This window comes from Zootoca vivipara, chromosome 4, assembly GCF_963506605.1.
Source record: "Zootoca vivipara chromosome 4, rZooViv1.1, whole genome shotgun sequence".
NCBI classification, from domain to species: Eukaryota; Metazoa; Chordata; class Lepidosauria; order Squamata; family Lacertidae; genus Zootoca; species Zootoca vivipara.
This window is the reverse complement of record NC_083279.1, coordinates 62,890,269-62,912,503: the sequence shown is the minus strand read 5'-3', so window position 1 is coordinate 62,912,503 and position 22,235 is coordinate 62,890,269. Positions and strand designations below refer to the sequence as shown.

General features: G+C 42.8%; 1 protein-coding gene across 1 annotated transcript; it reads right to left on the bottom strand.

The window, feature by feature from the left end:
• Positions 1 to 802: 802 nt before the first annotated feature.
• STYXL2 (serine/threonine/tyrosine interacting like 2) lies at positions 803 to 21,521 on the bottom strand. Its single transcript, XM_035114945.2, has 6 exons — positions 21,318 to 21,521; positions 19,931 to 20,055; positions 15,803 to 15,897; positions 12,998 to 13,229; positions 10,533 to 10,750; positions 803 to 9,673 (listed from the first exon to the last, which is right to left on the bottom strand). Exons 2-6 carry the CDS (start codon positions 20,035 to 20,037, stop codon positions 6,780 to 6,782), a joined length of 3,546 nt encoding a protein of 1,181 aa, XP_034970836.2. The 5' UTR covers positions 20,038 to 20,055; positions 21,318 to 21,521; the 3' UTR covers positions 803 to 6,779.
• Positions 21,522 to 22,235: the final 714 nt, after the last annotated feature.

Sequence of the window (22,235 nt, the reverse complement as noted above, 5' to 3'; positions counted from 1 at the left end):
TGAGACCCCAGGAATACTGCATCTTTCCTAATCCTCCTGCCACATGGAAATAAAGCAGGGCATAGAATTATTATGTAATAATGTATTGGGAGATGTTGTCCACAAGCCGAGGTCTCACCAGCACATGGTGTACACCGAGCTCAATTTCTTGTTTCTACCTACTAATCCCAATTAGGCTACGGAAACTTTTAACAGGCACCCAGAGGCCATTTTAGGATGGATGAGGGCAAACCAACTGAAACTTAATCCAGACAAGATGAAAGTACTGTTAGCTGGAAACACAGCTGAACTATATAGGGCAGACTTCCGCAACCTCGGCCCCCCAGATATTTTGAGACTACAATTCCCATCATCCCTGACCACTGGTCCTGCTAGCTAGGGATCATGGGAGTTGTAGGCCAAAAACATCTGGAGGGCCAAGGTTGAGGAAACCTGATACAGAGGTTTGCAACAGGTATTTGGACAAGGCTGCACTCCTCCTGAAGGGTCAGGTATGCCGTTGGGAGATAATTCTATTATCTGTGGAGGTGCAAGTGTCTTCAGGGTCATGCCCTCAAAAGTGGGATAGAGGTATATTAAATAAATAAATAATTTTGATGGTGTCAATGATAATACTCCAGTGTGGGATAAAGCAAAGGTTGAGTCACAGTCTGTGGTTGCAGACAAAGAAGTTCAAGTCCTGGCTCTGACAAACAGAGGGATAAAATCCCTTGTATTCTGTAGTGCCATTGAAACCAATAGGGATATGTGGTGTGACCACTGGGTACTATTTAGAAAGCTTGGTGGAATTTTTTTTTTTAAAAAAAAACCTGCTCCATTTCCCAAAGTGTTGACATGGCCCCTTGTCATGCATTTTGACACTGAAATTTTGCCCAAACAAAATTGGTGCTGCATGAAACATTTCTGGGAAGCCCTATTTTTGCTGCTAGCAGCTGCACTAAAAACCTTGAACTTGGCTACTTTCTGTGGCTAGTGCTTTCGGACTCTCTTCAAGCTGTTTTTCAAATGCTTTGAAAATACGTTAAACAGCTGGAGAAAGGCATACAGTGCTGTGAAAACAGGCTGTTTTCTCTGTAATCCTTTGCGGCATTTCTCCACCAAAATCACACTCAAGCCAGTTTAAACTATGCTCTGTTTTATAGCGTACAATAAATAAATATTAGTTACTTGTTGATCTGATTAATTTGTTGATGTTTTTACATGCTACTTGTTTTCTAAACTGTAATGAAAGGGCATTCCTGCATCATGAGGAATGTCGTTTTAGTGCAGACAAATAGAAACAAAATATTAGCAAGACTACAATTAAAAAGGACAATAAATATACAGCAGATAGACAGTCAGAATAGCAAAAAAAGAGTATTTAAGTCAAAGTCAGACTTCAGCAGAAGAAATAAAAAGCCTTGTACTTACGATTGGTTATTTTACTCCCCTTCTAATGTTTTTACTCCCCTTCTATTGTTTTTTAAAACACTCAAAGCTGCATTCAAAATTAACAAAAATGCATCAAATAAAGCAATATTAAAAGGCAGATATTAAAACAGCTGACATGAAAAACAGTAGAATGCAGCAATTAAAAAGAGTTCAGCAGTCCTAAGGCTGTCTGCTTAGAAGCAAGGCCGAATGTGTTTATGATGTCTTAAAAGGTAAAGGTAAAGGTACCCCTGACCATTAGGTCCAGTCGTGACCGACTCTGGGGTTGCGCGCTCATCTCGCATTATTGGCCGAGGGAGCCGGCGTATAGCTTCCAGGTCATGTGGCCAGCATGACAAAGCTGCTTCTGGCAAACCAGAGCAGCACATGGAAACGCCGTTTACCTTCCCGCTGTAGCGGTTCCTATTTATCTACTTGCACTTTGACGTGCTTTCGAACTGCTAGGTTGGCAGGAGCTGGGACCAAGCAATGGGAGCTCACCCCGTCACAGGGATTCGAACCGCCGACCTTCTGATCAGCAAGCCCTAGGCTCAGTGGTTTAACCACAGCGCCACCTGGGTCCCCTTTATGATGTCTTACTCCCAAGCAAATCTGTAAAGCAAAGCATCCTAATAGATACTTAACAAGGAGAGAGATGCCTGGCAGATCTCCCTAAGGATAATTTTCCAGTGTTTCAGCACCAGTACCTAAAAGACCCTGTCTCATTGCACCTGTTGGATGACACACAAGGGCAGAACAGACAGCAGAGTCTTTGAAGCAGATCCTGAGGGATGGGGAACCTGTGACTCTTCAGATGTTATTAGACCATTGGCTACATTGCCTAAGCTGATAGAAGTTGGGGTCTAACACCTGAAGGGCTACAAGTTCCCCATCCCTCACTCAAGATCAACTTCTATCAGCTCTGCTGCCTATTCTACCCTAGCCTGCCTCTTTGTTTCAAGTGACTGGCATGGGAGCAAATTGTACCTGATGCAACCTCTCCCCCAAGGTCTCATCTGCTTGTTGCGAGAACTAAGGTTTCATCCTGGCAAAAAAGGTGAGGCCTTTTAACCTTCATCTTGGTTTCAAGTAGTTATTGCTTTGGGGGTGGGGGTGGGGAGAGATCCCCAGTTACTGGATAATGAGGTTTTTATAAGGCAAACAGGAAGCATGGGCTACAATCAGTTGATTCCTTAAAGACTAATCATTGGGCTGATATAATGGTTGGAGAAAATCACTCTCCTTGGATTTGTTCAATGAATGAGTAGCTTTCCCATAAAGTTACTGGAAGATTCTTCAGGCTTGTTGACAGTCTGTTATTTTGATGCAAATAGACATGTTTTGGTGGGTAAAAGGTTTTTTTTTGCTGCCCAGAACTCTAGCTCCTTTTTGAGGGTGCTGCAAATAAGTACTGCCCACTACTGCCCATTCACATAGGTCCTCCAGATCAGGAAAGTTCCATCCCTACCCCATGTTTTATTTGATCTTTACCAGGTAAAATGAATTCATTTAAGACTTCACCACCAGCAACTGTGACACTATCAACCACAGACCTGTGCAATAATATTTGCAGTTATATAGATTTGGGCATGATCCCACCTGTCTTTGGTAGGGATGAACAAATCTGTCATTTTCAGATTCTCTGAGTTTCTCATTTCTCTAATCTTATGTTGAGTTTGCCACATCTCTGCACCAGTTTCAAAAAATTGGTTAAAAAATCTTCATGAAATTTGTCGGCATTTTAGTGTACATTTCTCCCAATAAACACATTTTTGTATGCAATTTTGAAAAATATACACATTTTGCACAAACCTTTCCCCAAAATAATGCATTTTGTATGTTCACCATTTTATGTACACCTTCCCCTTTTTTATGCACATTGGTTGGGGCCAATTGGTTGCACTGGAAAGTTTGGAGAGTTGCAGATTTCAAAGGATCAATTCATGCATTGTTTTGGAAACTGTGAATTAGGTAAGTTAAAATGCAAGCTTTGCCATCTCTAATACCTGGCCCTGGTCCTGCAAAGATTTATCCCTGGAATGACCCAGGCGAGAGGGGAGGTTATCAGAGCCAATCTCCAATTATGGACAGGAATAAATGTCATCTCTTGATCTTGATTGTCATCTCTTTTAGTTGGCTGTCCCAGAGTTTGTTAACCTTCATTTTGTGCCTCTGGCATGCTAAAGAAGGTATAACAATTTCAACTTTCTATATTAGAGGGGAGGAAGCCTTTCATATATGGCACTCTCTCCCCCACCCCCTGGAAAAGCTTTCTGAGAATGTGCAAACGAAGCCATTTTCCTTATCCAGTGCTGATCCTCCTTCACACTTGCAGAAGCAACAGAGAGAAAAAGAAGAGCTATGGCAAAGCCTGGTCAAGATGATGCTAGGAACAAAGCCCAGAAGAGAGCTTTCAGTTGCAGCTAGTTGAACAGAAGAAGAATTCTTCAAAGAATTGAACTCTCTCTACCATTCTCGCAGGAAGGAGTCTCATGGGAGGAAGAGAAAACAGCTTTCATTTTAACGAGTCATGGTATTTATGGCCCTTTCATGAGTTTTGTTTGAAAATATGAAAGTAGATGGACTTAAACCTTGTTTCCAAAGAGAGCAGAGGGAGGTGAGAGCACGTGAAAAAGGCAGATGCAGCTGAATCAACTTTTCCCATTTAAAAAGAATCAAACATCCTTTTGTCTAAAAACAAGCCTCTCATTTTAAAAATGATGGACAGTCATAATTACCTGAAACCAACTCAAAACACTGGTTAGATAGAAATAGGTGGTGGGAAGGAGTGTCATTTTTATCTGGGGAAAGCAAAGGTGGTTTGGACTTGGGATTTCAGGTCTAGTCTACACATGCAGTAGAATCCTGAGGTAATTGTGGATGACACCAGGCCTGATGCCAAAAGCTGGTGCCCTAGCACTCTGGCAGGGATTCCTCCTAGGCTGGCCCAGCCTGCCTGATTGACAAACCAGCACTTCCCATTTCCCACGATGTCCCAGAACAATGCTATGTCAGGAGCATAGTGCAGAATGTTAAATGGAGGCCCACAGTCACCTGCTGTGGCCAGGTAAGCCCACAGTCAGGGGCCTGGGGAGGCCACGTTGCCAAAAGCCCTCCCCCCCCAATCTGAATCTGCCCTGGACTGCCCTATGTTAGGTTGCTGATGGGGTATGCTATTTTTTTATTGCTTTCCCATGTAGCAAGCTTCCTGCACATACCACCCCATAGCACATCAGTTTTCTGATTGCAGTGCAATATTAATGTAGAGGAGCTTTCAAAAATATTTCTCTCTTCCTCTCCCAACATTTGAAATGATGTAGTCAATTCTATCACCTCAGGCCTCTGCCACTTTGTTACCACCTCATGCTTATGGATGTAGAGAAGAAGCTGAAGATGGTGTCAGGTCTGGCTGCTCTTGATTTATGCAGGGTAGTGAGAAGGTCTGAGGAGCAAGATGAAGTAGAAGGACATTCTGGACAAAGAATAGGTTGGGTGGGGTGAATTTATGGCAGGGAGTGGCAGCAAACTGAGTTCCTTTGTTGGTCAGACCTAAGAAGCAGCACTCACTGCAGTGAAGTATTTTGGGAGGCTGCCCTTATCACTTGACCTGCTTTGGCCTGTTCCCTTTCAGGAAATTCTTGCAGTTCATCCTTCCTAGAGCAGATGACCAAATATTCTAAAAGGATAGAGCTAGTAGTCATGGGAGACTTCAACTACCCTGATATCTGTTAGAACTCAAACTCTGCCAAGAAAGTAAGGTCCAACAAATTCCTCCACTGCCTTGCTGACATATATAAGATGGGGGACACCTGGCTTGCCAGTAGTACATGTGAAAAGAATCTAGGGGTCTTAGTAAACCACAAGGTTAACATGAGTCAATAGTGTGATGCAGCAGGCAGGAAAAAGCTAACGCCACTCTAGGCTACATCAAGAGAAGTATAGTGTCCTGATCAAAGGCAGTGATAGTACTGCTCTATTCTGCCTTGGTCAAACCAAACCTGGAATACTGTGTCCTGTTCTGTGCGACACAATTTAAGAAGGATGTTGACAAGTTGGAATGTGTGCAGAGAAGGGCGACCAAGATGACCAAGGATCTGGAAACCAAGCTTTATGAGGAATGGTTGAGGGAGTTGGGTATGTTTAGCCTAGAAAAGAGGAGACTGAGAGGATATGATAGTCATCGTCAAATATCTCAAGGCCTGTCACATGGGAGATGAAACAAGCTTTTTCCCTTCTGCTACAGAAGGTAGGGCCCAAACCAATGGCTTCAAGTAACAAGAAAGGAGATTCTGACTAAACATCAGGAGAAACCTTCTGACAGTAAAAGCTGTTTGACAGTGGAATGGACTCCTTCCTGAGGTTGTGGACTCTCCTTCCTTGGAGGTTTTTAAACAGAGGTTGAATGACCAACTGTCATGGACGCTTTAGCTGAGATTCCTGCATTGCAAGGGGTTGGACTAGATGACCCTTGGGGTCCCTTCCAGTGCTACAATTCTATGATTCTATGACCCATAGCAAACAGACAGATGCGTCTCTCTTCCCTTTAATGTGCACACACCAATATATAGCCTGGATTTACATTTAAAAGGGATAATCACCACTGTAGCATATGTTTTCTAAGGCTGGGCCTGATGTTTTGTTCCAAAGGTAATTTGTTCTATCTAGTGTTGTCTCCTTTATAGCAAACGAAATTAAAATCTTTAAACAAGATCTCCCCATGTGACCAATGATTGATATTTTGCTCAGTTACAAGTTGTCATGGGAACAAATATTGCATTTATTCTCTCAGTAGTTTCCCATCTATTGATAAACACAAGAGAAAGAAAAGGCTCTGTGCTTTGGGATTTAGAAGGAAAGGAATAATATAAGTTCAATTGTACTATCCACAAGGGAACAGGGCATATATGCTGTAAGAGCAGCTACATTTTCAAACTGGTGGCAAAAGCTGCTGATTTTTGTTCCAATTCTAATCATGATGAAGTGGAAAGAAAGAAAAAAACCCAGAGTGACTCTTCAATGATTGCAGTAAACAGAATCAAATGAATATCTGAAGCAGAATTAGCTGAGCCTCTGTTGTTTCTTTTGATTATTGTTAATTATGTTTACTGTTTTGTTAAAGAAATTGTCTCAAAAACCACTTGATGCATTTTTGTACACCAATAATTGACTATTGACACAATCCCTTTTTCTTGGGAAGAGCCACTGTCATTAGTATCTTCATCTCATGTTGAGAATTAAAGATAAAAGAATACCTGTAGGATTAAAGCAGTGTTCTGTTCTGGGAAGGTTGATAGGAAATGCAATGGAGGTTAATGAAACTGAGGGACATTTTAGTCTTGGTTTCTCATAGGCACTGTGGAAGCTTTCTTTCAAATGGGAGGGGGAGACATGGAGTTGGCATGACTTTGTTCTCTATCACTCCGCTCCTCTCTCCTTCGACGGAGCTTCGCCGTAGTTTCTTCTTGCCGATTTCTCCAGGCAGCAATTATGGCATCATCATCCATTTCTTCCTCCTCCTCCCTGCGCATGCTTTGCCTGTGTCTGAATAACTGCCTTGATGCATAACACTCTTTTCTTTCTTCTGTCTTTTCTTCTTTCTCTGCATTCTCCTCAGACTTTGAAAAGCTCTGAGTGAACTTTCTCTTGGCTCCAAACTCAGACATGTCTGAACTGGACTCCTCCTCGCGTTCTTCCAAGCGATGCGACCTGATCCGACTCCTGGTGGGCGGTTCAGGGGATTCTGAGCTGCAGGATGGTTCTGGTGTCCTCCTGAAAAAATATGGCTCTGGACTTTCTTCTCTGGAACTTGTCTCACTGAATTTGGACCGTGTAAATGTGTGAGCTGCCTTATCTTCTTGTGCAGAGGCAGAGGAAAATCGTGAGGAGGTTCTCTGCAAGTCATCTTTGCACTGAAAGGTTGAAGAGCGATCAATTTCTTCTCTTTGAGATCTGCAAAAATTATAGCTAGAAGCCTCAGTGTCCACCTCTCTGAATGATGATCTCCTGTATTTTTCTTCACTACCATCAGAGCAGTCCTGGTATGAGGACTTTTCTTCTGTTTTCAAGCCACTGAGCCACTTACTTACATTCTTTTCTACCTCCGACCTTATAGCACCTGCTCTGGCAAACTGGCCTGAGAAAGCAGATGCTGTGTCACTCCTGTCGTTATGAGCTTCTGAAGGGTACCTAAGGCCACCAATTACATTTTCTGCATAATTTTCTGCCTTCTCATCCTCATCCTTGATCTTTTTCTTCTTAAATAAAGTGCTACGTTTATTGTCACTGATAAGTTTCTCAGTCTGGTAATCTGACATTTTCTCTCTCATCTCTGTTTGCATCTCCCTTTCCTTTCTGTTAAGTTTCTTCAAGTCAACCTCATCAGCAAAGAGGCTGTAAAGAGGCTTGCTTGTTTGTGTCACTTTCCTGCTTGAGCGGGATCCTCCTGTCCTTCCACTCATTGAGGTGTTGCAAGACAGCATGGACTGAGTGTCAGCATATTGGTTGCCCTGCTGGTGAAATAGTGAACTAGGTAGTGATAAGCCACTTTGTGCACTAAGCAGAGATGCCTTGTCATCATCTAAAGGTCTAGCACGATCAACTGATTTAACACTTGAAGCTAATACCGATGATGGGCGGGACAACATTAGGATCTCATTTTGTTTCTGAGCAATAGTTTCACTAACAACATTGGCAATCCAGTTCTGAATACTGGCTATAGATATAGTGTCTTCTGGGCCAACAGGAAGGCTGGGAACACCTGTAGCTACTGAATGGTTTGACATTGCCCCACTACCGCCTCTAGCCTGAGAGAAAGATGAGCGATTGGTCTGCATGCTCAATACTGAGGCAGAATCCTGTACACCATTTACAGAAGCTGTTGATGGCAAAAAGGCCGACAAAGGGATGCTTCCACTCATTGTACTCTCTGCCTCCCAGCTGCAGAGAGACTGACTTTCTTCCAGAACTTTCTTTGAGTGTTCAAGTAACTCCATTCGCCTCTGCTTTCTTCTGGAAGAAGCAGAATCTTCACCTTTAGCAAGCTCCACAATATCATCCTTATTCTCATTGCCTACCTTCTTCTGATGTTTAGCCTTCCAGGCTTGGTAAGCTGTCAGGTTGATATCTGACAAGTTCTTCTCCTCTTCCATAGCCTCTTTATTTTGTTGGCTGCCATCTTCATCCTTTGATTTCTCAGAGGCCTCTGAGTCTCTTTTGTGAAATCCAAACTGAATTCTCTTGATTTTCCACCTTTCTAAGGCAGTCAGCTTGTCTTTGTTCTTTTGACAGAAATTATAAAATGAGCTAGTATCAGATAATATACTTTCCTCATCCATATCCCTCCCATTTGTTCCATTGTCAGGCCTTGGATTCTCATGACCACATTTATTTTTGGAATGAGATTTCCGAGAAGCTTCCTTCTCTATCTCCATCATCCTCTCATTCCACATATCCCAGCTGTTTTCTGTAGACATGGAATCTGTTCGCCCTCTCCTCATTCTGTTGATGCCACTTGCTTCTAGCTGTTGTTTCAAGATTCTGATCTCTTGGCTACTCACACTTTCTGTTTCACTTACATCATTTACAGAGCATGGTCTTTCTCCCATTCTAGAACCCCCATCCTCCTCCTTGGGAAACAAGTAGTTTTCCATTTGGTACTTTTCATTTTTGGACTGCCACTCTTGGATCATCCAACTCCTATCCGCCTCAGATTCCTCCTGTACCTGAAATGTAAGGTCTGAGGGTTTGCTTTCTCCATCCTTGTTTGAAAGTTCCTTTGCAGGCAAGCCTTGCTTCTTCCTCCATTCTTCATAGAGTTGTTCCTCCTCTTCTTCACTGATAAGAGTAGGCTGCTTGGAAACCAAGCTCGATTTTCCCATAGAGGAGGTACTCATTACACTTCCCAGGAGGCTTGTTGTGTCTTCTTCTTCCACCATGATAGAGTGGACTTTGGCTCCCATGATACTCCCAGAATCTTCTCTCCCAGACATCAAGGAAGAGCTTCCAGCTCTGACAACAGAACTCTGGCTACTGGTTGTGTCATTATCAGAATCTTCTTCACCTTCTTCTTCTTCCCGTTCCTCCAATAGCTTTTCATTGAGCTCCCGGAGCTGTTTCAGGAAGCCATCATTGGGATATATGGCGCGCTTCTTGCGTATAGTCATCAAGGCTTCTAAGATTGTCATATGATGAAAAATCATCAGATAAGCAGCTACCAGCACTGCTGAGCGGCTGATTCCCATTTCACTGCTGACCAAGACTTTTCCTAGAAGTAAAATTATACAGGTGGTTAACTGCTGCCAGAGTAATACTGGGAACTGTCGTTTAACAGCATCTGGAGGACACCGGATTTGGAAAGTATGCAATAGTCTATTTCTGAAACAGTTTCTGGATCAAATAAATAGTTGGTGGGGGTGGGTGGGTTCTGCCATCATTAGTCTTGATTTAATGTATCATTAATACCTAAACTGGGAACATGTTAAATTAAGTTAAATAAATAATTTATATATTTCATCACCAAAATCTCAAAACATTTTAAGCATAGCAGCAAATGGGGGAATATATGCTGCAATCTATTCTAATCCTAAGCAATTCTTATTGAGCTCACCCTGGTTTACTCTGAGTTAAGTGACACCAGTGTTGGTACCATGGTTCCCACCACACAGGCCACTCCTGCATCTTCCCCCAATTTATATTCACTAATGTTGATAAACCACTGGTGTGAAGCTTGGTGCAAATCCATAGAACAACAACAATGCTCCAAAACCTGGGGAAGAGTTTGCCCTGCACCATATTAAACATGTTTTCCATTATCATATGTATATAAATTATAAAGGTGGTAACCATATGCAGAGGAGAAACTTTAAAATGGACTTAAGTTAGTCATGTATGTTGCTTTCAACGAGTCCACTCTGAGATGATTTACGTTGGCTTCAACCCAATGTGCTTATTTATTTTAATCTTTCTAAATGGTTAACATTGCCATGGTAGAAACATTAAAAACACAGTCTGAAGAGTAGAAGGAACTTCATTAGTGTACACGAGGGGCCCTAATAACTACTTCTAAAATGATAATGAACCAAGAGAAGCTGAAATTGAGAAGTTGTGCAGTTTGCCCTACATACCTCTGTAGGTTAGTAGAGCTTCATCAAGGAACTCTGCAGCCTCACGGAAATGTTTAGAGATGTCCATATCTGGGAAATCATCCACCTCAATGCCTAAATACTGGATGTTCATGCCGTTGTAGAAGTCTGGTCCTGTATACACACCAGTGCCATGAGCACCATTAAGCACATGAGTAATTCCTAGTCTCTTTAGGCGACCTTTATTCACTGCAACACTCCTTCAAGACAAAAGAAGAGAGGTTAGATTCTGTCTACTTTCTTGAGTATTTGAAAACTAGCCTAAGAGCCAGCAATAGAAAAACGGGTTGAGTTGATGAGGAACTCTGGAAGATTGTACAGACTGGCAATATGAATGATCTACCCCACAGGTGATTAAAATAGTATTGTAAGTGCCGAGCATGTTCACAACGTGTGTTAACTATCTGGTCGAACACAAAAGGTTACAATGGCCACATTTGCATGCAATGCTAAGACAAACCATTGCTCAATGTAAACATCAGGACCATCTTACCCATAAGTGCTAGGGGTGCGGGGCACCTGGGCTCTGGGCTCTGAGGGGCGCCAGGCCAAGAGTCTGGGGCCCGAGAGTTGAGTCCGGAGAAGAGCCCGCCCGTCAGTCGGAGCGCTGCTCTTCTGCTGTGGGCGGCTCTGAGGCAGCTGGCCAGCTCCACCCTCCTGTGCGCCAGGAACTGGGTAACCGGGGGGGGGGGGCGCCGGGTGGATCTTTGCAGTGCCAGTTATACTTTGGCTTACAGTGTCACATGTACCAGGCCAACATGACAAATCTCTGGAAGTCTCATAACGATGTTTTATATTAGGCAGCTTTATACCTCACCTTTCTAGTGTAGCCACATTACTCTGGGTGGCTAACAACACATTTAAAGAACACTTACGAAATCAATTAAGGAAACATCAGCAATACAATAATAAAACAAAGAGCCAGGATCAGGATATAAAACCGGCTAAAAAAGGGTCAGTCTGCTAAAAGTTCATTAGCCTGGCAGATCAAATAATATATGTCATAACCAGGCAATGGATAGTCAAGAGAAAGGGAAATAAACAGACCTCTTGAGGAAGGAAGTTACATAATTTAGGTGGGATCACTATAGCAGCCGCCGCCAATGTTTCACCAAGTCATGCCCCCACCATTGATTGGTCATACAGGAGAGCCTCTCTTGCTGACTGTAATGAGTGGACATGCTCATTTGGAATGAGATTGCCTTCTGGGTAGCTGAGCCACCAACCAGTTAGGGTATTTAGAAAGTTGCTGCACTTCATCACTGGGGTCATAAATGCCCCCCTGATAAAATGTTTACTATTGTTGCCCTGGGCACTGTGGCAAATGCAGGGAGCAAATCATCTGCAAGGCACATAAATGATTCTCCCAGTGCAACACCATCAAGGTATCTCATAAGGCCTTTGTTCCAATATGAACTGGGATTTTGAAATAACTGGGTTAAGGAAATATGATGGCTGCAAATGTTAAAAGACTCACATACCAAATTGTGTGATAATCACTGTGATTTGACATTTGGAAACTGTGACAAGCAACCATTGGGGGAAAAGCTTTTTTATGAACAAAAATGGCTCAGAAATTAGAAGGCCTTATTTATAATTCATGCTCTTTTGTTTAAAACAGCGTTGACAGCAGCTGTTATTTGTACATTGGCTGGTCTTCTTCTTAAAGCAGGCTTTATTCATACCATGAATCAGAGAGAATCAGGGCATGGCAAGTGAAGGCTGGAACTACATAATATGGTCAACACCTTTTGACCTCTGAAAGTAATGGCTGTGCATTTTCCTCTGGCATCGTTTAATAATGCAAAATGCATGGTGTGATGCCATCACATTATAATTTTTTCCACCCCAGCAAATGGCAGCCAATTAGGTGGAAAAAGAAAGTGAAAAGTCATAATGCCATGTTACAAGTTCTGCATAACTAAATGTTATGAAGGTGATAGAAGGAAGAGACATCAGATTGCCTGTTTCGGTGGCAGCTGCACCTTGGTTGCAAGGTACAATTCTGGCCTGATGGAGGGAAAGGAATCTTCACTTGTCCAATTTAAACTTTCAGATTCCAGCAATTATGTGAGATGCCAATTCCCTAATGCAATAGAAACAGCGTCAACTAGTTGACTAAGAAAGTGACTTTCCTCATTAATTTGGTTTAGGGGGTTTTGATCTCCCACCGCTGGTGTATGTACAATCTCCTTGACTGCATCCAAATCAAGAATGCATTGTGTCATTCACATGAACACAGGCAGGAGATCAGGCTATAATATTCACCCTATAACAGTTTCTTCCTTTACAATTGTGTTCTTAACATAAGTTTATCTTGGTATGGGTTTCTTGCGGACATTTGAAAGATTTTAATTTTTCACCTAGGATTGATCTTCTTCTCCAATAAAGTGTGAGAAGTCCGACTCTAGGGATGATAATCAAAGAGAAACAGTCTTCCTACTCACTTTTCTGCTATGAAGACATTTGGCCAGACTTCATCAATGGCATCCTTTGGAGACTCAAGACGGTCTTTCACAAGTGCCCTCTGCAAATCCATGACACATGGTGTGTTGAACAAGCTGGTATCATCTATCTTTTCCTTAACCCGATTGTACAAGTCTTCCACCAGTAGCTGCTCTGCAGATTCGAGCATCCCTGGACACCCAGAATCTGCTTTCACCTCCTTTGTCTTCAGCTCTGGAATTAAACATCATTTACATTTTCAAAATTGCACCTGTTTACCTTTGACATGCTTCTCAATGACTGTTCAACAAAGGGAAGATTCACACCACTCATTTAAAGCACATTCAGTGCACATTTAAAGCATGTGGCTCCTCCCAAAGAATCCTGGGAACTGTCATTTCTTTGGGGTGCTGGGAATTGTAGCTCTGGGAGGGTGAAACTACAGTTCTTAGGATTCTCTGGTGGAAAGCCTTGTGCTTTAAATGTGAATTGAATGTGTTTTAAAGGCATGGTATGGATCTTCTCAAAGTGCCTGGGCCCTTGATCTAAGCTATGTGCACATCAATGCTCAAGCTATAATCTTGATGGACTATTGAATATTGAAATCATATTGATGGGATCTTGGTAAGCCTAAGTCTTGTGATCTTCATTTGAGACCTTTCTCCAAATTCTCCCACCTAATGAAGTGAGACAAGTGGTGACCAAGGAAAGGGATTTTCTGTGACTTTGCCTCCTGTATGGAATGTCTTCCCACAAGAGGCTCACCTAATGCCATGCTATGGTATTTTAGGTACCAGTTGAATATATATTTTTTTCTCCCAGACCTTTTAATTATAATGGAGACACCTGTTTTGTGCTTTTAGAACTTTTCGCCAAGTTATTCCCTTTGCTGGTTTCACATTGTTTTAGCTGCCACATTGGTGTTTATTTATTTATTCATCACTGGTTTTGTTGTTGTTGTTTAGTCGTTCAGTCGTGTCCGACTCTTAGTGACCCCATAGACCAGATCACTGGTTTTAGTGCCATGCAAATGTTGAACTTTAGTTTGTATTTTTAATAGTCTGTAAACTGCCCAGAGAACTCAGTCACATGGGTATACAAATGTTATAGAACAAATAAAATACTGTATCATAGCATTCTACTGTATTAGAGTATTTCAATAGAGAGTTAAGTAGAATCTCATTCCAACAATGAATGGAAGGCAGAAAGTAGCCTGGCTAGCTTTTAGGGCAAACACTTCATCTACAGTTGCAGAGTGCACTGTGATGCACCACCACTGAATTCAAAAGAAAAACCCTTAGAGTCTTGTTTAGCAAAATGTAAAAGAGAGTCATATCAAGAGGGATTGTTTGGTACTAGAGTAGCTTTCATACAAGGCCATTCAGCCTTGTTAAGGCACTTGATTATAACAATGAGTAGAATTCATCAAATAGAATTTAAATGGTAAATCCACGTGCTACTTGGTATAGCATTAAATTATCCAACAATACCCAATCCCATGGCCAGGGTTCTTCTGCAATATTTAACTTGGAAGTAAGGGCTGTTCAGCAAAGGTCCTCAGCAACTGTACTCGGAAGGTTTATCCTTGCGTCTTTTGCCTCTGATTGCTTCTTGTTCAGTTTGGCAGTAGCATTACTAATGCATTGCCTCTTAACTAGCTGGCTCCTATAACCCATGGTAGAAAGCTTTAATTATTGATCTCTATTCATTATTCTTTTTGTATTAGAACCAGTCATTAAAGTCCTCTCTCCCCAGTTGAACGGGAGTTGACTAATTAAGGGGCAATCACCCCGCTAAATAGGAAGCATTTAGAGGCAAAGATGAAGAAACCTTCTGATTCAAGGGACAGTAGCCCAGCGAAGCTTCAGTGACACTTTGCCAGTTCGCACGCTAAATAGGCTGGAATGGCAAATGCTTTAAATTAAACAATGCTACCCAAAATATATTAATAAAGATATGAGAACAATACAGGAAAACACAGGAATGCAATAGTGATCAGTACTGATATCTGTGATTGAGTCCCTGTCAGGGAAAAAGGCGTGGTAATGATGATGATGTCATATGCAATCTCTGTAAAAAGTGAGTGCACAAAGACAGCAATTAAAAAGTACACTGTGATTATGGAAGTAACCTTAATCAGCAGAGGTTCTATATATGGTCTCCAGATGCGGCTTGGGACCCTTGTACCTACGGGACCGCCTCTCCTGGTATGCCCCGCGGAGGACCTTAAGTTCCACAAATAACAATATTTTGGAGATCCCGAGCCGTAAAGTGGCTAGATTGGCCTCAACTAGGGCCAGGGCCTTTTTAGTATTGGCCGCAACTTGGTGGAACGCTCTCTCACAGGAGACCAGGGCCCTGCGGGATTTGACATCCTTCTGCAGGGCCTGCAAGATGGAGCTGTTCTGCCTGGACTTTGGGCTGGACTCAGTCTGACCACTATGTTTTTCCTCCCTTATAGTTTTAATTTGGGCCATTTTAAAAGGAGGCTGCATTTTTTTTAAAAAAAAAAATTCAAATCTGGATTGTATTTTAATCTGCATTTTAATCGATTGTTTTTCTTTCTTTTACATTTTGTTGTGATCTTGTTGATGTCAGCCGCCCTGAGCTATAAAGAAATTTTATTATTATTATTATTATTAATTATTATTATAATATTATAAGATAAGATACGGTAATTGAGTTGAGAGGGAGGAACCAGAAATCATCTAGTCTATTCCTCTGTTCAAAAATGAGGGCACCTACTCACCAGCCTCCCCTTACTCATAAACCCATTGTCTTCATTGCCTTTTATTTCTGCCTCCTACCTTCGTTGATGATCTGTTTAGCAGCCACAGCAGATGACAGATGGATGGGCTCCATGAAGATGCTCTCAGTGTCTGTATCCGATAACACCGAATATCTGTTAATAAATGACAACGATGTGAGGCAAGCTTCTACAAGTTGTTTGACTCACCTTTGACAGCCTCCACAACTATTTCAAAACAGAGCAGCCTGAGGGTGAGGGGAGACTGTACAGCAGAACAGGAAGGGGGTGACGCTGGGAGATAGCCCGTGTTTGCGTACACACAAGCAATTTAAAAAATGTCAAGACAAGTTTACATTTCTCCATAATGCTTCTTTTATTATTCATCCTCATCAATGTGTTCCTCTTCCCAAACGTGCTGAATTAAGATATTATAACATAAAATTAATCAACAGAAAACTAACACTACATTTCCCTTTGTTGTATGTTGATTTTACCATATGGAAGAACATTTGTAAACTGGAGTAATGAGTGTGTGTGTGGGGGGGAGCATTTCCCAGCAAAAACAAAAAAATGTTAGTATTAAACTAATCTACTGTCTCCCATTCCCTATTCCAAAATGAAGAGCAAGAATGCTCTCATAGTAGATACTGTAGTGATACACCAATTTTGTGATATAATGCTTGTAATATTCTTTGATGTACAGTAATGCAGGCGGGGACAAGGAACTTGTTGAACCTGATATCAGCTCAAAAGCAGCTCAGAGGCAAATGATGCATTGCTGTCTCCCTTTGACTCTGGGATTCATCAGCCCAACATCTCTCCCCTGGAGATAAAGAGGAGCATAGAGGAAGGAGCAATGGCCAAGCATTAGGCCAAGAATCCTCCTGCCCTCTAGTGACACTCTTGTTACCACTGTGGTAAAGTTACGGAGTCCTGTGTCTCTTTTTGCAGAAGAGGAAGATGTTTCTTTTTCATCCACAAGAGGGTGGATGATAATCCAGATGTCTCTGACTGTTGTAAACAGAGGGTTGCCTGACAGCTGCATTAATCAAAATTGGTCTCCATAGCAACCGACCATGAAACGTTATATGGGCAGCCAGCTTCCCAAGGCAGTGGCAGTGGAGAAGGCCGGGAGAAGCCTGTGATGTCTAGGGGTCAAGTGCACAAAGCACTAGAGAGCTGGGGCTTTAGCTAATGCATATTAAGCTGGAGGGACTGGCTGAGGAAAGAGCAGGAATGGAGCTCTGGTGTTTATGTAGCAAGTGTGAGCATTGCCCTTTCTTTGCCTCTGTCAAAGGTAAACAAAGTTTTTGCCCCATCCCCCTTTCAGCCCTTTTAAAGTTAAGGCTGCCATTTTGCCTAGAAATCGATTACTTAGGGCAGAATTCAACTCATGCATCCCAGCAGCAGAAGCCAGCATTAGGACTTCAGTTTGTGCAACAGGGTTCCCCCTCCTCCTTCTGTGCCCCCCCCCAAATTGGCTAGGAATGGTCAAGAGAACCCTCAGAACAGCACCTGATTGTTCTAAAGCTTGCCCTGGCAGAACAATCAACATAGTGCAATGTTGAATTTCACCCTTAGAATCTAGACACACCATCCTCTACAATATACCCTGCAGCACAAAGATGTTTTTTTCCTTTATAGCACCAGAGGATGTCAGTTTGCGTTACGCCTCCTCAACTTAAACTAAGATCTGTAATTAAGGGACTGCAAGGTGTTGTTCTACCAGCATTACAAGCAAACATACAAGTAGCACTCATACTTTTAAGAGATCCCTTGCCTTCTTGAGTATGCTGAAACTGAAGCAGAGACAATGTTTTGCTCCACTGATAGTGCTACCTTCAAAGCCACCTGTTTGAGGTGTTGATGCAGAGAATCCAATTAGCTTTCTGCTCATGGAAGTGTGAAGGAAGCTACCAAGCGGTCGTTCTGCAATGATCAAGCCGGTTGGCACTGATGGGAGTTGTAGACCAAAACATCTGAAGGGCACCAGGTTGGAAAAGGTTGTTCTACAAGCTAAGGATATGAAAACTACCTCTGGCAAATTCCTATTTGACATGCCATTTGTAGAAAGCATGAAGCCTTTAACGCCTGTGTATCTTTAAAGCACATCAAAGCACATTCTGGGCACTGTAGTCTACCCCTCACAGAGTAACAATTCCCAGAAACCCTTAACAAACTGGTGCCCAGAATTTTTGGAAGGAAAGAATGTGGCTCAAACGAACTTTAGAGGTATGGTGTACACAGCCAGTGGCAGGGAAAATATAGCAACTATAAGAACAGGAATTTTGGGTTTGGAAGCTCTGTTGTATTGGAGCAAGTGAAGGAACACACAGAGAGCCATTCCATCTCTATTGAAGCCTGCTGGATCCATAGTGAAGAGCAGCAGGCTGGTATAAAAAGCCTCTCTCTGCTGACAAAAAAAAAGTTAGTTAAAAGCATTTTGAGTTGCTTAAACCATGAATTCCTCCAATATTTTACAGGAGGAAAAATAAAACACATGTTGAAAATCAGGCACAATAATTTAGGGGATATATAGCCCTTCAGATTTTATTGGACTCTCCACCCATCAGTGTCAGTCATCATAATCAATGGTCGGGAATGATGGAAGTTGGAATCCAGCAACAGCTAGAAGACCAAACTTTCCCCATCCCTGATTTAGGCATATTTAACTGGCTGAGAGTAAATTCCATTGAAAACAACAATCTGAGTAGATATGAATAGAATTTAACTATTAAGCTGTTTAATCACAAAATAGATTTGTGTGTCTCTAAGAGAGAGGGTGGGCTTTCCCCCTTTTGCTCCTCCCCAAAGAATAATCTAGCAGCGTGGTAAAGAGAAAGCACAGATCACCCCAATAACATCTAGAGCACAAGTGAATGCGCTCACGGACATATTCAAAACATTGTGGAACATGTTTTTAAAGCAATTGCAAGTAGGTTTAGGGCATATTAACAATGTACATGCAAATGAGCCATATGCAAAGAAAAAACTGAACTTGGCCAAGTGTATCTAAGCTGCAGGAAAGGCAGATGGTTTGGCTAGCAGCACTCAGTCTCATCATCGGCCATGGGAACAGAAACAGATAAAACAAAGAATGAAACAGCCTACAGAGCCTGATTTATCCTTTAATATCCCTAAGGAATGGAACCAAGAACACGCCAGAAAACAGGAGCCCCTTTTACATGTTCAGTGAATGCATGGGGTGAGGGTTACTTGCGACTACATCTTTAAGTGTACAAATGTTCATTAATAGGCTCTACTGAGACGCTCATATAGACTGGACCATGCTTTTGCTCACTGCCTCCTTGCTTCCTTTCTCAGAGAAATGTTGCACCTTTCCAACTAGAGGACTTGCTCAAACTCCCTTAACCACTTTGGTTGCTCTTTTCTGAACCTTTGATGGCTCTACAATATCCTTTTTGAGGTGAGGCGACCAGAACAGCACACAGTATTTCAAGTGCGGACACGCCATAGCTTTGCAAAACAGCATTATGGTATCAACAACTGTATTTTTAATTCCTTTCTTAATGATCCCTAGCATGGAATTCACTCCCCCCCCCAACAGTTGCCACACACTGGGTCAAAATCTACTGAGCGATGCCTTTGAATGAGAAAAAGGCAAGATCACACTGGTTTGGGGCATTGAAGAAGGCTCTCTCTTGCAGACTAAAACATGCTGGATAAAGAAAACCTCAAAAATAGATAGGGGCTGACTATTGCTTTCTAACTGGGATTACTGGGCATGTCTCTATGCAAGACCCAGAAATCCTGCTTCACATAAGATTCCAAATTTGTACAATCAACTGAATCAAACGCTTGAATCCAACCAAATCAAAGAACTGTGAAAAGACTGATGCAAATGATGGCAGCTTGGGTGGGCTCTGTTTCCTCTGTGCTGCCTCACTTAACTTTGATAATGCTTTCCCCCAATAACACTTGAATTTTTGGAAAACCTCAGCTGACCGAATTAGATTAGCTGAATAATGCATGAGCTCTCCACCCTGGCTTCTAAAAGAAATAAGAAAGAACCCTTTAAATTCTGCCTTGCTCAGGGTTTGGATAATGCACAGGGTTAGCGTAAGGTAATTTTAAAAAAGGAAGGGGGAAGGCTAGAAAATGGCTGGAGTTTGTTCCGTGTGATCAGAGGGATATAGAGGCCTACAGTACTTGGCAAAAGACTCACCGGCTAGGAGAGGGACTGCGAAGATAGTGGGCCTGCACGGCTTTCACATCCGGGCCTTCTCCATCAGGCACCACCTGCTCACCATCTGAATCCATACCACTTGCCATAGTTGCTGTGGGAACACGCTGGAATGGGGAGGGTGGGATTAGGAGGATCAGAACGTACTAAAAGACAGAGGCACATTGAGCAACCCATCTGCCAAGCTACAAAAAGGGGGGTTCAGAAAGGGTGGGGTGACTGAGAACATGAAGTATGAGAGGTTTCCTTTCCACGACGCACCACCCCAAGCAATTGAGATCAAACATTTGATTCCACATGACTTTAAACCCCAGGCCTCTCTTCCGAAAATATGTATATAAAAACAAAACAGCAAACATTAAAAAAAAAACTTCCCTATACAGGATTGCCTTCGGACAGCTTGGGGGGTCGGATAACTCCATACCCTCCAACATTTCTCCAATGAAAACAGGGACATCCTAAGGAAAAGTGAGACATTCCAGGACCAAATCAGAATCTGGGCTGGGTTCTCTAAATCAGGGACGTCCCTGGAAAATAGGGGCGCCTGGAGAGTCTGTGTTAATACCCCGGGTTCACAGGCCCCAGCAGTCTGCCTGCCTCCACCCCACTTGGCAAAACTTGGGGAGAGCGATCCAGGGCCATGTGGATCCAAAGATACACACAGGTACACACACAGAACGGGAAGTGAGGGTCATCACATCCAGCCCTAAGCCAATGGTCCCTGATTAGTGGAATATGCATATGCATTTAATATGCCTTCTAAAAGCAAAATCCTTTTGCTTGTTTTTTTTTAAGCCTGAATGTTCACATAAGTAATAGCTATTATGAAGTATAAAAAGTAATCACAACAAATGCTCTTAACGTGGCAGCCCTATGTCTACTCAGAAGTAACTCCAGTTGTGTTTAGTGGGACTCTTCCCCCCCCCCCCAACTAAGATTGCAGCTCAGAATAAAGTAGGGCTAGAGTGTTTTTTTTTAAATTTTGCAATTTAATTTTCCGAGTGGACCTATAAGCCTTACCACCGCACTTTGTCCCCCACCCCACAGCAATCTGAAATGGCACCCCTGGGATCCTGCTCTTGGGTTGTTAGGGCAGAGTCTAGAGAGGCAGCACTTGTTTTCTGAGGCTTCTCCATACAGGGGAGATGTGTGATCTGCAACAAAAATACCTGCTCCATTTCAGGCCGCGAGGGAAGATGCCTCTTCCCTTACACAGTCCCCTTTCTCGCCCCCCTTGCAGCTTGTCTCAAATGTCAGGAATGCAGCTAGGCCTCCGCAGGCAGGGTGGCGGTGGCAGTTGTTGACACCACACAATGACCCAGCAAGACCAAACGTAGCAAGAAGCTATGAAAGCCCCACAGCAACTTACCGGTTCTGCTGGGAGGGTACGTCTCCTGACAGTTTAATGTTCCTTGTTAGCAGTAAAGTGAAGCACCCAGTCAAAAAAAGAGAGCAGGGAATTAGGCCGCTGGGATCACAGTCAGGACAAGGGCCGCTGCCCTCCTTCCCTCGCTGTGATTTCTTCCCAAAGGGGCAGGACAACTGTCAGCCTCAAATTTTATCAGCCTTCTAATAATAGCACTTCCAGGCACTGGCTGTCAGGTTGCCGAGAGAGAATTGCAGTCCCTGCTTGGGCTTTTTAACTCTATCCCCACCCATCGAAGGACCTCACTTGGCTGTGGAATAGGCCAAATATATGAAGGGCAATCATGCTGTTTGTTTTTATTGGGTGCCTGAGCCGTGTCCGTTCAGAGGTCAGAAAGGAAGCTTCCTCCCTGCCTCAGAATTTTAGTCCTTGTCATCCCGTTCCCCCCCCCCACTCCCTGTTGGACAAATTTGCCCCAGGGATCTTCCCCAGAGGGAATCAATATTGCTATGTGAGAAGAAGGAGTCTGACAGACTGATCAGGCAAAACCAAACGTTGTTTATTCCCGAGACAGCACTACATGTGCAACTCCCCAGTTCATGCTGTAAAGAGGGAGGGCCCCATCCTGTTTACATTAAAGGTACTTTATACCCTATACAGCAGTCTGTTCAAATTTCCCTCTTACATTCTCCTATTGGTTAGGAGACTGCAGTTTACAGACTTCCCAGTCCACCTATTTCATATTTCCCCCTTGATATGTACCTCCTCCATTACATACATCCCATGATCATGCTGATTAGCTCTAGCTCCACCAGGGGTGGTTTGATCAATATTCATAACCTTTTTCAGCATGCACAATAGTTTTCTAATTGTTCTCCATTTTCCTCGTGATTCCAGGTCACCCAGAAACCTTCCTAGTAC

Coding starts and splice junctions, on each gene's coding strand:
- STYXL2 (XM_035114945.2), bottom strand. CDS start 20,037: ATGGCAAGTGGTATGGATTCAGATGGTGAGCAGGTGGTGCCTGATGGA. Junction 13,230..15,802: donor TAAACAGATCATCAACGAAG/GTAGGAGGCAGA, acceptor GTTTAATTCCAG/AGCTGAAGACAAAGGAGGTG. Junction 10,751..12,997: donor AATGTCTTCATAGCAGAAAA/GTGAGTAGGAAG, acceptor TTTGTCTTGAAG/GAGTGTTGCAGTGAATAAAG.